General features: G+C 44.8%; 1 protein-coding gene across 1 annotated transcript in view; it reads right to left on the bottom strand.

Moving 5' to 3' along the window:
- Positions 1 to 16,018, bottom strand: part of SLC25A21 (solute carrier family 25 member 21) — a 485,336-nt gene that overhangs the window by 467,195 nt on the left and 2,123 nt on the right. Inside the window, exon 2 of the mRNA XM_068251900.1 lies at positions 11,854 to 11,975. Within this exon, the coding sequence (XP_068108001.1) occupies positions 11,854 to 11,923 (70 nt within the window). The 5' untranslated portion in view covers positions 11,924 to 11,975. The remainder of the gene's footprint in view (positions 1 to 11,853; positions 11,976 to 16,018) is intronic.

The following is a 16,018-nucleotide window of genomic DNA, read 5'->3' as shown; positions in this document are numbered from 1 at the left end:
GTGGCCCGTACTACTTCCGGCGCAGAGAGTGCCTGGCAACAGCTGTGTTGGAGGGCATACTATCTGCACATGCTGTGTTGGGGGGCATACTATCTGCACATGCTGTGTTGGGGGGCATACTATCTGCACATGCTGTGTTGGAGGACATACTATCTGCACATGCTGTGTTGGGGGGCATACTATCTGCACATGCTGTGTTGGGGGGCATACTATCTGTACATGCTGTGTTGGGGGGCATACTATCTGCACATGCTGTGTTGGGGGGCATACTATCTGCACATGCTGTGTTGGAGGGCATACTAACTGCACATGCTGTGTTGGGGGGCATACTATCTGCACATGCTTTGTTGGGGGGCATACTATCTGCACATGCTTTGTTGGGGGCATATTATCTGCACATGCTTTGTTGCAGAACGTACTATCTGCACATGCTGTGTTGGGGGGCATACTATCTGCACATGCTGTGTTGGGGGGCATACTATCTGCACATGCTGTGTTGGGGGGCATACTATCTGCACATGCTGTGTTGGGGGGCATACTATCTGCACATGCTGTGTTGGGGGGGGGGTATACTATCTGCACAGGCTGTGCTGGGGGGCATACTATCTGCACATGCTGTGTTGGGGGGCGTACTATCTGCACATGCTGTGTTGCAGGACATACTATCTGCACAGTGTTGGGGGGCATACTATCTGCACATGCTGTGTTGGGGGGCATACTATCTGCACAGGCTGTGTTGGGGGGCGTACGATCTGCACAGGCTGTGTTGGGGGGCGTACGATCTGCACATGCTGTGTTGGGGTTGCGTACTATCTGCACATGCTGTGTTGGTGGGCATACTATCTGCACATGCTGTGTTGGTGGGCATACTATCTGCACATGCTGTGTTGGGGGGCATACTATCTGCACATGCTGTGTTGGAGGGCATACTATCTGCACATGCTGTGTTGCAGGACGTACTATCTGCACATGCTGTGTTGGTGGGCATACTATCTGCACATGCTGTGTTGGTGGGCATACTATCTGCACATGCTGTGTTGGTGGGCATACTATCTGCACATGCTGTGTTGGGGGGCATACTATCTGCACATGCTGTGTTGGGGGGCATACGATCGGATTTGGTGAAATGGGAGACATAAGGGCATAAGGACATAATAACTATTACACGTTAACAGGTAATAGTTTACACTACCTAGGCTCAATGTAATGTTTTCTACATTTTATGTATACTCCGGCCCCCCATCAGTCTGAAGTATGTTGACCCGGCCCTTGACCGAAAAAGTTTGGGGACCCCTGATTTAAAGGAAAGATGAGATAAACAATTGAATGCATCTTCCTTCTCTATAAATTGTCGTTTAAGGTATCAAACTGTTTTATATTTTTAATCTGCTTTTTACGTTTTTACTGTTTCGTTGTCTCTGCTCAATAACACTTGCATTGAAAAAATGCCAGTATGCTAAACTCTATGAACAGTTGACCCTTTGTATCTCTTTGCTGCCCTCAGAAGCCATTTTATGCCAGGAAAGGGTTTTATGGCTGTAATTCCTTATCAGTGAGGGTTACGCTATAGTCCAACCAGGTCCCGACCCAGACAGAAACTGTCACTTGCTTACCTGATTTTTAACTCTTTTAGGCAGAGAAATAATAAAAGCAACACAGCATAGTTATGTATATACTTATGTCTATCTTATGTCACATGTTACCTCATGTATCCTTTAGGTTTCTCACTAAATTGCAGCCACGGTGTCACAAATGCTAACCGTGGTATTAGAATTTTTTTTATTTTGTCATATTTGTCCTCCTTTTTGACTTTGTTATCTTTTAGCAAAACCCCTTTGGGTCGCCCTAGGTCTGTCTGGGCAAGGGTTGTCAGTAGGCCCCGTTCTCATTGCACGCATTGCCGTCTGGATTTTGGCAACACGTGCAGGAGGCAGACACGCACGACATCAGACAGTGCATAGACTGCGCTGTCTGATGTTCACACTGCATGCGTACCTGACCTGTGTGGTCCGGGAACGCATGCTGCACGCATTTTTTCCCAAAACGAGTGGCTGACCAGTGGATGGCGTGCGTTCGTATGTGTTGCATTCCGAACGCACGGCCATCCGTATTCGTTGATGTGAACGGGGCCTACATTATTTTTGACACCCTTCTCACCTTCCTGGTATATAGACTGTAGTCCTGAATGCTGGGAAACCTGTGTGCAGGATGGGCCTGAGAGCAGCATTTGTCACAAGGCGTACAATGATGTGACCATACTGTCAAATGCTTCTTCATTTACAAGGTTAAAATTGAGTTGTTTGACCTAGAACTTTAACAGTCCAATGTAGTAAACCAATGTAATATATATTGTGACCCTTAGCTTAGGTCAGCTGCAATCACCTAATTAGCAGGCGAGTTGCAGGGATACATAGAAAGAGCAACCTATCGCATTGCAGCCTGCACACATACACAGCGTTTAGTTATCTTGTAAATGCGTGATCACCAGTCTTTTTAAATATTAGGTATTACCTGTGCTCATAGCCCTCACCACCACTTTCATAAAAAAAAATAAAAAATTAAAAAAAAAAATGTATATATACATACATCATTAATGCTTTTTGAGAGAGCAGAGCATCAAAATAGCATCCTTTCTGAACTGTAAGATTTCACCAGACATAGAAATGATGGCTCTAGTGCACCATCTTCTGGTTAACATTGAAAATGTCTACAACTACAAAATGCATAAGAAAAACGTTGTGATTTTGCATTTATTATCCTTAATATTTATATAGCGCCAATCTTCTGCAGTACTTTACAGAGTATATATAGTCCTATCATTAACTGTCCCACAGAGGAGTTCACAATCTAATCCCATTATCCCAACCATGGTCATGTGTCCATCGTAGTCTAGGGGGAAATTTTAGGGGGAAGCCAGTTAACTTGTATGTTTTTGAAATGTGGAGGAAACTGGAGTGCATGGAGGAAACCCCTGCAGACACGTGGATAACATACAAACTCCTTGCAGATAGTGTCCTAAAAATCAAACAGGAGACCCAGTGCTGCAAGGCGAGAAAGCTAACCACTACACCACCGTGCTGCTAAGTACTTATGTAGTACAATCATCTGAAAAAGATGTGGTGGCCAATGATGATGATAACAAACCCCATTCAATGACACTGAGTGGGGATGCAGATGCAGTAAAATAGAGCATGCAGAGAGTTCATGCACTGAAACAAAATGTAGTAAATGCAGTGGGAACATTAGCATGGCCTTTCTAATGCTTGCCCTTGTGAACAGCAAAGTGCAGGCATATTTAAAAGCAAGAATAATATGTAAAGTAGAAAAAAAATACATATTCATAGAGTATATCCGCAAGAACAATGTACAGTGCTCATAGTTACAATTTACATTATACAGGTTAGAAGCTAAGAAAATAAAAAGGGAACATCGCACAGGCTGGTATGGGCAGCATAGTTCCCATGACACTGATGTTTCAGAGCCTTCGATAAAATTATCTGACCAATTTACAGAAGCAGGAAAAACAGGCCCACCTAAACCAGGCACATTTTAAGTGGTACTGCAGATTATCAGTATAAAAGTATTACAGATAGGTAGGTATTACAGGTAGCCCCCGACCAAACTGGTAAAATGAAATATTTCTGTTGCACACTGAGGTCACAGGGGGACAGAGGTGACACAGTGGGAGGTAGATCAAAGCCGGCACAGAGGAGGACACTGGAGGCACAGCGGGACACAGAAAAGGCACAGGGGGCAGAGATGGCACAGTGTTCCAACTTAAGAATGGATTCAGTTTAGGAACGAACTTACATTCCATATCTCGTTCGTTAACCAGGGACTACCTGTATATTGGAAAAACAAACAAAACACAAACAACATTAACCACTTTCCCTCCTCTCGAGACAAGTATGTAACATCCCCGCTTTATCCACCCCCCTCCCCTGGGATGTCCCTTGCTGCGCGCTCCCGCTCGCCCCCCCCCCCCCTGCTCGTTACCACCGCCGATGGCTAGATGGGAGATCAATGACCAGTTCCCATTCAATGATCTAAGTCCCCGGGTGAATGACCGCAGCCATCAAAGAGGTGGCGCTGTTATTCACAAAAACCCGATACTTACACGTCCATGCAATACTACGCATGGGGAAGTTATGCATGAGGACATCTTGTGGCCAAATAGTAAAATTACTTCTACAAACTTTTTTTTTTTTTTTTATAAAAAGATTTTTTTTTTCCATTTAAAATTAGCCCCTTACCTCCACACTACCCAATAGTTACTGCCCAAAAAAGTTTGTAAAAAAAAAAATACAATTAAAAAAAAATTCACAAATAGTTACCTCAGGGACTGAACCTTTTTAATATGTATGTCAAGAAGGAATATTACTGTTACTTTTTAAATTATGGGCTTGTAATTAGGGATGGATTCAAAACTGAAAAAATGCACCTTATTTCCAAATAAAATATTGGCGCCATACATTGTACTAGGGAAAAATTGTAAACGTTGTAAAAGTTTTAATTACGATAGCCTGTATTATTTTAAAACTATAAGGGCCAAAAACTGAGAAATAATATTTTTTTTTCCATTTTATTTGTATTATTCCCGTTAAAACGCAGTTAGAATAAAATAATTCTTAGCAAAAAGTACCCCTAAAGAAAGCCTGATTGGTGGCAAAAAAAACAAGATATAGGTTGTTTTGTTGTGATAAGTAGTAATAAAGTTATATGCAAATGAATGTAAGGAATGCTGACAGGTGAAAATTGCTCTGCTTAAGGGGACAAGCCGTAAAACGGGGGGTGTTATCGGCGTAAAAGGTGGCTGATGGTGTAATGGTTAAGGGCTCTGCCTCTGACACAGGAGACCAGGGTTTGAATCTCGGCTCTGCCTGTTCAGTAAGCCAGCACTAATTCAGTAGGAGACCTTTGGCAAGTCTCCCTTACACTGCTACTGCCAATAGAGCGCGCCCTAGTGGCTGCTGCTCTGGCGCTTTGAGTCCGCAAGGAGAAAAGCGCAATATAAATGTTATTTGTCTTGTCTTGTCTTGTCTTGATGCGTTTCACAAGAGAACAGCTTTCAATTTAATGGTCTGAAGAAATGAGATATGTTCTTTAGTGAAACACGTCATCATGTATGCCGATAAACCCCCCTTTTTTATTTATACCACTCCAGTTCCTCATTACATGTGGCTGGGTTTCCTGGCTCAACCTAGACGTTGTCTGCGCCTCCATCTCAGCGTGCGGCGGAACTTTGCCTAACAGGCGCCACTCTTGTGCTGATCTAGTAGGGAGAGTCGGCGTTCTGGTGATGACACTGTCCGCAGCTGCTACCGCTGCTTCCAACGTCTTCATCGGCTGATCTCCCTGTCCATCGCCGCCGGAGCCCGTCTGGAGTGCCTGATCCTGGGTCCTAAGGGGACACATGCACACACAGCATACAATATCCAGGTGAGACCTGTCCTGGCAGGACTGAGCTGCCTGTATTTATGTTTCTCCTCAGAGTGCTCTTTTTATTGATTTTCTAGTTATACGTTAAAAGAGGGAAGCCTCAGGATCCTATTAAGGCTTCCCTTGCTGATTTGAAGCCCCCCGTTGTTGAGTGCGGCCCCCCTCCACATCAGGGCAGTGCAGCTCTTCCTTTTGAATTGTGGCCCAGCACTGCCCATGCAAGCCCCCCCCCCCCCCCCCCCCCGCAGATGCGCACTAGCACAGAGCCCGTAGCTCCTGCTTACTGTGCATGCGCGGACGGGCTGGGTCGGCTATTGCGCAGACCCCCCGCCGGAGGAAGAAGAGCTGCGCAGCCCTGATATAATTAGTGACAATGCATTATTGCTAATCTTCTGGGGGGCTGCACTCAGCAACAGGGGACATCCGAGCAGGGAGGGGGAGTCCTCAATAGGATCCTGAGGATTCCCTCTCTTTAGGCAAGTATCAAATGTACAATTCACTATGCACTTTAACTGTATGGGCTGCTCATACAGCCATATGCATTCAGATTATAGTCCAGTTTTTGGATGTTTTATAGCACTGCCACTTTTTCATTGTTGTGTGTTAGTTTCAGTGTGTTTGCACTATTGCAGTATGGTATAACAAAAACAGCACGGTTTATTAAAGGGACACTGAAGTGAAAAAAAATATGATATAATGAATTGGTTGTGTAGTATGGATAATTACTAAAACATTCATAGCAAAGAACATATTCTCATATTTTTATTTTCAGTTATTTAGTTTTTTTTTTTTTATAACATTGCATCATTCTGTAATATTTGCAGTTCACACACTACTCAGCATTCTAAACGATTTTACAAAGCAGCCCAATGAACTATTGACCTGTTCTCTGGAGAGAAAAAGAAAATACAGTGACTGACAGTTGAGATAACAAGCTTCAGAAGACAGAGCTCTCTGTGACTTTCGAAGTCATGGAGCTCAATGGCTCTTTTGCATAGATAACAACTGGAATTTCTTAACTCTTCCTCTACTGGAAACAATATTAGACGCATGTCTCTGCTCCTAATGTTTTATTTCTTAGCTGTACTACACATACAAATAATTAGATCATATTTTTTTTCGCTTCAGTGTCTCTTTAACATTATACTACTGGCACTTTACTTAAAGAGGAACTGTAACATAAAAAGATCCCCTGGGGGGTACTCACCTCGGGTGGGGGAAGCCTCCGGATCCTAATTAGGCTTCCCACGCCGTCCTCCATCCGTCAGGGGTCTCGCTGCAGCCCTCCGTGGAGTCCGGGCAGCGGTGACGTCATTATTTACCTTCCTGGCTCCTGCGCAGGCGCTCTGACGGCTGTCGGCTCCGAACTACACGGAAATACCCGATCGCCGTCGGGTCCGCTCTACTGCGCAGGCGCAAGTTTCCTGGGCCTGCGCAGTAGAGCGGACCCGAATGAGATCGGGTATTTCCGTGTAGTTCGGAATGGAAAGCCGCCACAGCGCCCCCGCTGGAGCCAGCAAAGGTAAATATTGAAATGACAGTCGGCACAGTCGCCGGCTGTTCGGAGGGCTGCGGAGAGACCCCCGTGGGACAGAGGACGGCGTGGGAAGCCTCATTAGGATCCGGAGGCTTCCCCCACCCGAGGCGAGTACCCCCCAGGGGATCTTTTTAATGTTACAGAGTCTCTTTAACCTGGGTTCAAACACTAGGGGCTCATTTATGAGATTCTAGTGTTACTATGGGAGAAGGTAGGAGGCGCCCGTGGACATAGATCAGTAGTTCTAGTAGGTAATAAAGTAATTAGAATAAGGTACTATTGTTCCTACCTTATAGTAGTGAAACTCACACGTAAAGTAGTGGTAAGTACTTCTTAAATTTTAAGTGCACAATTGGAAGTTTTTCCAGTGGCCAACCTTTTGCCTGGAGTTGCGACCTACCACACTATCGGAAGCCAGGCCGAGTGAGGACGGCACTTCCTCACACGCGAGAAAAGTGGTTACTTTTTTCAGCAACCCAATTTTGTGAGTATATCTTTTTATCACACACGTATCTTTGTGTCTCTTTGATAATACATCAGATCGGGCTCCCGGTCTCCCTGTGTCTTTTTTGTTTTCCTACAAGAGCCTGCCAGTGTTACTATGCAGTTTATATACTGAGTGATAAATACATAGAATGATTGCATGTTATATTAATGTGGCATTGCGTTTTATGGGGTACAATTTTTTCAAGTGTTTTTATCATTATTGAATAGAATTATTGAAATGGTATCATCCTGATTCAAAACTTCTTGTCATTATTGAATTATGGAAGTATTACTGTCTGTATTGGACTGATCATATGTAATAAAGATTGTATATTTATACATTTTTCAAATCAGCGTTGAGTGGTGCTATTTTCCTGTGTCTCTATTCTCTCTTTATGGGAGGGGGAGAGTTCCTGACATCACACTGTGAGAGCCTTGTTGCATTGTGGGTAATAAGGGCTGTTTCCAACTGCCAAGCAACCAGTACCTCCTTCTGTGCATATGTATATCTATAAAACATAGAAAACCTTTTAGCCTATCGCATTGTTAGGGTGTGTGGTTATAGGCAATGGCAGTTGGTGCTGTTGTTTTCCATGTCTGCCAGTAGTAAAGATGACATGCAGGCTGATTGTAGATCAAACAATATGAACAAATGACATGGCGACTGTCAATCATTTCTTGATCTCTCTTCTGTTTTTTTTAATTCTCACTTTGCAATGCATTGATTTATGTTTCTCCCCTTTTCGCTAATGTTCCTCTTTAAAGTCTCTCATTTAAAGTCTCCCTTTTAATGGTTTAACTAGGAAGTCATTAGAGATGAAATGCTCCCAGCCCAGAGCCTGCATAAACCAGCGTATACCTGGAGCCCTGAAATACTTTTTCCATTACTACAAAAATTTACAGCAAAATCACCAACACAAACTAGACTGAATGACATTACTCGGCCTCAGATTCCAAAGTCCCGCTCATTAGCTGTAAGCTGGAAATGTTCACATTTCACCCACTGAGAAAGGTATTGGTTCAGCACATTCCTCCCCAGTGCTCTGTAAATGTGCAGCTCGCTTTAAATGATTGCCCTGCCGTTTTATAGAACCAAACAGTTATGATGGAATCAAGGATTTAACATTACGTGTAGCGGATTTAAGAAATTATGAATAAAGAACAAAGAAGGTGATGGAGATGTGAGGAAAAAAAATAATGAGGTAGAAAGGATTAGAATAAAGCAATCAAGGATTAAGGCCAGTAACACAAACACGACAGTATAACGGATTTAGACTCGCAGCAAATCTGTCAAATGTAAAGTGAAATTACAGCTTTGGTTTGAAGCTGAAAGTGTACAAAACCCATTTACTTATTATGTTCATGCTGGTATTGTAGAGTACTCAGCGTTGGAAAAAATCCTCCTAAAACATAACTGAAAGGACCAGGATTGTGAAAAAGTGTGAAAACTAAACACATATAAGATGCACATCTGATCCAGAGTAAAATGCACTACAGAACTAGATTTTTCCCATGCCACAAAAGTAAAGACATTGGCATTATGCAGTTCATGCCCAATGTTGGACGCAGAAAACATGGCTGCCGCTAAGGGAGCTGTTTCCAGATCTAGAACTAAGACCAACACTTGGATTGCGGCTGGTCCCATGCTTCGCCACATAATATAAGCATTTAGGCTTGCCACTAGGGACGCCGTTGCTGGATGTAGTGCGGCATGGCGTTAGGCTACATGGATAAAGTGCCCGACTTATCAACCTTCGGTACCAGGGTGCACAGTGTAATGCAATGGCGCGGAGTTTCAGCACATGAGCTGGTGCCGTCCCCTTTTAATGTGCAGGCTGTGGTCAGACTGAGATAACTGTATTTTATTGGACTTGTGCTTGAGGGTCACAAGCAGGGGCAGTATTATGCACACTGTTAATTGTAGATGTTATTTACAGTCTGTTGTAACATAAAAGCCATTGAGATGTGGCTTAGGCCAGTGTTTCTCAACATTTCATTGGTATGTACCCCTTTTAAAACCCTGTACTCACCAAGTACCCCCTAGTGTAGTAAAAATTATCGCAAGTACCCCTCGACAAATATATATTTAATCATAGTACATGATAATTGGTTTTAAACAATTTCAAGCATTTACTATTGCTTTTAATTAACTAAAATGTTAATTTGGTGCTGTTTAAATAACATTTATCAACTTCAAAAACTCTAAATTTGTTGTTCTTAGGTAAGTATGTCAAGTCCGAGTACCCCCTGGGACCATCAGAAGTACCCTCTGGGGTACGCGTACCACATGTTGAGAACCTAGGGCTTAGGCTATAACCACACTATGCTAATAGGACTGTGTGGCAGGAATATGGGATTTAGAATGAGTTTATGAATTACAGACACAGAATGGGTAACAGGTGAACATCTGACAAAGTATACTGCAAAAACAAAAATTAAACAGCACAACTTCCATTCACACAAATCCAGCAAACACACAACTCCTTCAAAAACAAAACAAAAAAAGAAAAAAACAGGTTGTTGGTTCAACATGCCCATATCATGGGGTGATACCCAGAACCTCAACAAACCAATCTCATTGTACCCCATTGTTGAAATGCTCAGGCAGGGAACACACTTGACTGTTTTCGTACGCGTTTTCTGCACAGAAAAACTGAAAACTCATGTTAATCAATGGGGTAGTACACACTTACTGTGTTGTTCGCACGCAGAAAAAAACCTGACATTCTGCATCCTGAATCTGCACATTTTGGCAGTTTTCTCTATCAATTACATCAGCTGCTGTGAAAAAACGCGCGCGTTTTCCTGCATAGAAACACACTTGGTGTGCAGAAAAAGTATGCAGGAAAACGCGCGCGGAAAACTGAAAGTCAAGTGTGTTCCCTGCCTCACTGTTAGTGCTTTACGTGATTAATAATATTTGCTGTGTGTTACCGGCTGCTTTGCCATAGGTTCTCCTCAAATGTAGGCTATTAAAGCAAATCTATAGAAAAAGAAAAAAAAACCTATAAAAGAAGGTTTTGGATCCTAAAGAGCCTTCCAGTTCCTACCTCTGTGTCCTGTTTCCAGCGCTGTCACTCCTATTTGAATTTGCTGCCCTCGTAAGGCATTGGGAGCACTTGCGTCCCAAGAAAGGTGGCTCCGTACTAGACATGTGTGAGCATGCTTGTGCAGTATGGAGCCGCCCATCGTAGGGAGTGTTCAGAGACACGTGCACCTGAAGCCTTTAGAGGCGTCACGGAGGTGTAAGAACCAACTGAAGAAGGAGAGAAAAAAAAAAAGACCACCGAGTAATGACCACCAGATAGATTTTAATACAGTAGTTTGCAAAAGTATTCGGCCCCCTTGAAGTTTTCCACATTTTGTCATATCTGTGGCAAGATCTGAAAACTGCTGTTCACAAACGCTGTCCATCTAATCTGACTGAGCTGGGGCTGTTTTGCAAAGAAAAATGGGCAAGGATTTCAGTCTCTAGATGTGCAAATCTGGTAGAGGCACACCCTAAAAGACTGGCAGCTGTAAATGCAGCAAAAGGTGGTTCTACAAAGTATTGACTCAGGGGGCCGAATAATTACGCACACCCCACTTTGCAGTTTTTTTTGTTTTTTTTTAATGTTTGGAATCATGTATGATTTTCGTTCCACTTCTCACGTGTACACCACTTTGTATTGGTCCTTCACATGGAATTCCAATAGCATTGATTAATGTTTGTGGCAGTAATATGACAAAAATGTGGAAAACTTCAATGGGGCCAAATACTTTTGCAAGCCACTGTATATGAATAGAGCAGCTATGCAATAAAATGCAATAACAGCTTTCAGAGCAGATAAGCCGTACTTTAGGAAGTTGTAATTTGTAAATTTGAAATTTGTTTTCCCCATAACCATGTATGGCTGCAAAAGTTGGACCCTAAGAAAAAGAGATAGAAGAAAGATCGACTCCTTCAAGTTGTGGTGCTGGCGACGGTTGCTTCACATTCCATGGACAGCCAAGATGACAAACAAAGAAGTATTGGAATGTATAAGACCAGACATGTCCTTGGAAGGCAAGATGCCCAGACTCAGACTCACATATTTCGGCCACGTGATACGATCACATTCCTTAGAGAAAGACCCAATGCTAGGACTGATCAGTGGCAAAAGGACGCCAGAGAACGCATTGGCTTGACACCATCAAAGCAGACACAGGATTGAGCTCAAGGCAACTGGCAGAAATGGTACAAGATTGGACAGCATGGAGAGAGCTAACCCATAGAATCGCCAAGAGGTGGATACGACTGAATAGATAACATCATCATCAATTTAGAAACTCAACTGGAAACTCAAAACCTGACTGGGTGACCTCAATTTGAAGCCAGTCTGAAAATACAACAAGCGTAAATATTCCCTTACCTGCTGACCCTCCAGCCATAACTTGCTGCGAGGCCTCTGTCCAAAAACTGACCCTGGGTGCTGCAGGCATGGTTAGCACAGCGAGGATTCTGACGGGCAGTGGCAAAATTCACCAACTGTACCTAGGTGATGAAGAACAGCATGTTAACCCGCTACATCTTCTATGTGACATCATACTAAAATAAAGAACTGCCCTAACCAAATTTAAAGGACATCTGAGTTGAAAAGGAAATGTTAATTCTTACTTATCTGGGGCTTTTTCTAGTCTACCTGGTCCATCGGTGCAGTCCTGCTGCCCTCCAGTGCGCCGCTTGCCCCTCCATAAGGTCACTGACCACAGCTGTGGTTACGTGCTTCTGCCCATGTACAGGCATGTCCGCACGCCTCACTTGCGCAGTTCACACAGACAAACTTTGGAAGCACGGAATGCTCCCGGTCATGGCAGCACGATCGAGAGATGCCCGCAGATGTGCCTGTGCAAGTGCAGGAGCATGCGACCAGAGCTGCGGGTGGCGATCTTACAGGGGGGCTAGCGGTACACTGGAGGGCGGAACAGCAACTATGGAATGTATAGACTGCTAGGGGCTGAAAAAAAGGCCCAGGTAAGTAAGGATATCCTGTAAAAAAAAAAAAAAAAAAAAAAAAAAAAAAAAAAGAAGAAGAGAAAAACTGAGCTGTGCTAAACCTGCAGTGCGGAATGTTGCCTTATTTCTAAGGCCTCTTTCAGACAGATGGCTGGCCTGTGCATTTGTCTGGTGGTTCAGCATCCTGTCTGTCGGCCATGAGCAACTTTTAGGTGCAATTAAAATGCAGTTGAATGGCAGCTTTTGTAACCCCGCTCGTGTCGGCGTTTGACCCGCAGTGCAGTTACACTGCAGCAAAAATAACAGGGCATGACCAAGGCTAACATGGGGTGAAGATCATTGGATTTTACTTTTCTCCCGAACAGGCCCAGATTTACCTCGCAGGAGCCTATAGGCACAGATGTCCTGGAACCCTAGACTCCGCCCTCCATGAACCTACAAACCCTAGCCGAACAGCACCGCAAGTGTGCTGGCAGGCCCAGCTGTCACTCCTCCATTACTTCCTTTGCCTGACGTAGGTAGCTACAGGTGCCCTTTAGTAGCTTTGGTATCAAGTACCTAGAGGTGCCTGACGTATAAGGTAGCTAGAGGTGCCCCCAACTGAAGGGATATCTGGTCAGTGAAATGGCGAGACCTGGGTAAGTAACCTCTCATTTACGCTCTGCTCTGGACTCTGCATAGGGAAGAAGGGAGGAAGGCACTCAGGGAGGGGAGTGAGCTGCCTTTACATTATCAGACGCCTGTAGGCTCGTGCCTACAGTGCCTTATGGTAAATCCAAGTTTTCCCACCCCTTATCAGTAAAAACTCTTTCAGCTGGAAGCAAGCAAAGACATACACAGACAAGTTGTACCAAAATTACTTACGTTTGATATTACTTTTCTTAACTAATTAAGGAACTGATAAGACAACATGTCTTGTGAGGAAGCTCAGCAGAAAAGTTCATTGAATTATAAGTGGTTGTAGACTATAGCCTTGATTCACCATGCAGCATGTGTACAGTGTCCCGTAATGCTTGTGGCGCTAATGTGTTAATGGGCGGTGCTCTCCCGGCGTTATCACCAGTGATATTGCCATGCATTGCCTGCACATGGTGAATCAGAGCCTGTGTGTGTGTTGTGTATTGACCATGCACATTATTTTCATAACGCTATGTACGGCATGGGCTTTCAGTACGTTCAAATAATGTGGTCTTCTACAACACAGAGATATATTTTATTTTTATTGTTTACGTATGTAATCTTTACTAATGATAACAACAAAGAGAAATTTAAATAGAAAAATCATACCATCCCCCTCCCCCCGACATCTTGAGTGAGGAAAAAGGTGACTAAGACATGCACCTGCCACACCCCAATTTGACATGCAATGTGCCTCTCTCCCTCCCCTATACAGATCCCTGGTGTCTAATAGTGGCCTGCTTGCTCCCCTATAAAGTTCCCTGCTGTCTAGGGGTCCACCTGCACTGCCTTCTTGGTGTTGCATATGGAGTGGTGGTCTTGGGTGGTGGCAGAGCCCCGCCTCTCATGTGTCCCGCTATAACAAGCCTATGCCCTCACCGTTATGACAAATGTGTCCCGTGTCCCTGTGTGTAATAAGGATGGCCTATGCATTCCTCATTGTAATGTGTACCTTATAACCCTCCATGATGTGCTTGTTTTGAAAGCTGAGGCCACAGAAATCCCTGGAAGGTATCTGCATGTGTAGTTTCACTTCTCCACGCTTGAACATAGCCATATTCCATCTTTCCTACTTGGTAACTAAATTTTACCAGGGCTGTTGAGTCAGAGCAGCAGTAATTTTGGGTACCTGGAGTTGGAGTCTTCATAAACTGAGAAGTCGAAGTTGGATTATTTTTGCACCAACTCCACAGCCCTAGTACGTATTAGACTAATCAGGGATGCCTAACTCCAGTCCTCGAGGGCCGTATCCATGTTTAGGATGGACAGAGATGATCCACACCTTTCCTGACAGGGATGCTCATCCGGATCCGGGTACCCGGGTAAACCCGGGTATCCAACCATTTTTCAGCTATCCGGGTCGGATCCGGATACCTGGGCCACTATCCGGATAGCTAGCTGCATAATCCGGATACCCGCGGATATCCATCCAGATATCCAGATCCGGATAGTGTAACTAGTAAGGAGATGATGTCATTCAGCCAATCAGAGGGCTCTCAGCAGAAGCCCTAGCAACCAATCACAGAGGAGAACCCTGGCCAGCCCCACCTGACCTCATTGAGCCAATCAGAGGCCTACCAGCCTAAGTCCTGGTACCCAATCACAGAAGGGAACCCTGGCCAGCCCCCCTGTATAGCAAGGAGGGCTGGCATGATGAGACAGATCGTCCTTGCTTGTGTGGCTGGCTGGTCACTGACAGACTTGCTCCAGTGCTGGCTTAGCAAGTGCTGTATACAGTGATAAACCTAAAGCTTTGAGTGCTAAACATCTTCACTACGCTATTGTTCTATTATTTTTTTAGCTAACTAGCTTGTAATTGTTTGCTTTCATTCACTAAGTTAGGTCCTGTCTGTGTCTGTGCAGGCCAGCAGGACAGTATAGGGAATAGGAGGATTACTGTGTTATTGTATTGTAGTTAATACTGCAGTTAGTTGTTATGGCGGCGGCCTGGCGGGTACACACGGTGCATTCCCGCACTCGATTTCCTGCTCGATTCCCGTCGACTCGATTATTTCTGACATGTCCGATTTGCGTTACGATGGATCGTTAGGTCGATTCGCATGTAAAGTATGCCAAATCGACCTAACGATCCATCGAAACGCAAATCGGACATGTTGGAAATAATCGAGTCGACGGGAATCGAGCGGGAAATCGAGTGCAGGAACGCACCGTGTGTACCCACCAGGCCGCCACCATAACAGTGTGCACTGTCTGTCCTCTACTCTGCGGTCTGTCACTCCGTGCTGATTTGATGTAAAGTCCAACCCCGATTTTATTAAAGTAAAAGTACCCCACATCATCTGGTGACATCATCTCGTATAAGTTGTACTATGTCTGCTGGCACCGGCAGCTGGGGGAGGGGCAGCAAGGGCAAGAGGACAGGGAGCAACATTACAGCCACCCTCAGAAGGTCTGCCGTGTCAGTGTCGACCCCAGCGGGCAGCCTACCCACAGTCAGCGAGCTTTTCGCTCCAGGCGCCGCGATTGAACTCAGGGCTGTTAGCCACAAGGAGTTTGAGGAGGATGTTCTGGGTTTTGAGGAGGGGGGTATGATGTTGATAATGGGATGAAGGACCGTGACTACCATCCACAGGATGGGGATGTCAGCTCTGACTCTGAGGAGGAGGATGCGTCGGTGGGTTTGGCACGGAGGATCAGCATTGCAGACAGTGGCTGGGGAATGCGGGACCCACCACATCCTTCTGCCGCTACCACCAGCCGCACCACTCAACCCCCAACGGCCACAGGGAGAAAAGCCGCAGCATCCCATTCTGGCCGCAGGAGAATCTTCACCTCCCCATTCTGGCCGCCACGGTGCCACAGGCCACTGCTGCTGATACCGCCACCTATATTCAACCCAAAACACAATTGCGGTGTCATTTTTTTGGAGGTGTCTGGGCTGA

This window comes from Hyperolius riggenbachi, chromosome 9 (genome assembly GCF_040937935.1).
Source record: "Hyperolius riggenbachi isolate aHypRig1 chromosome 9, aHypRig1.pri, whole genome shotgun sequence".
Taxonomy (NCBI): Eukaryota; Metazoa; Chordata; class Amphibia; order Anura; family Hyperoliidae; genus Hyperolius; species Hyperolius riggenbachi.
This window is presented reverse-complemented; position numbering and strand designations above follow the sequence as displayed.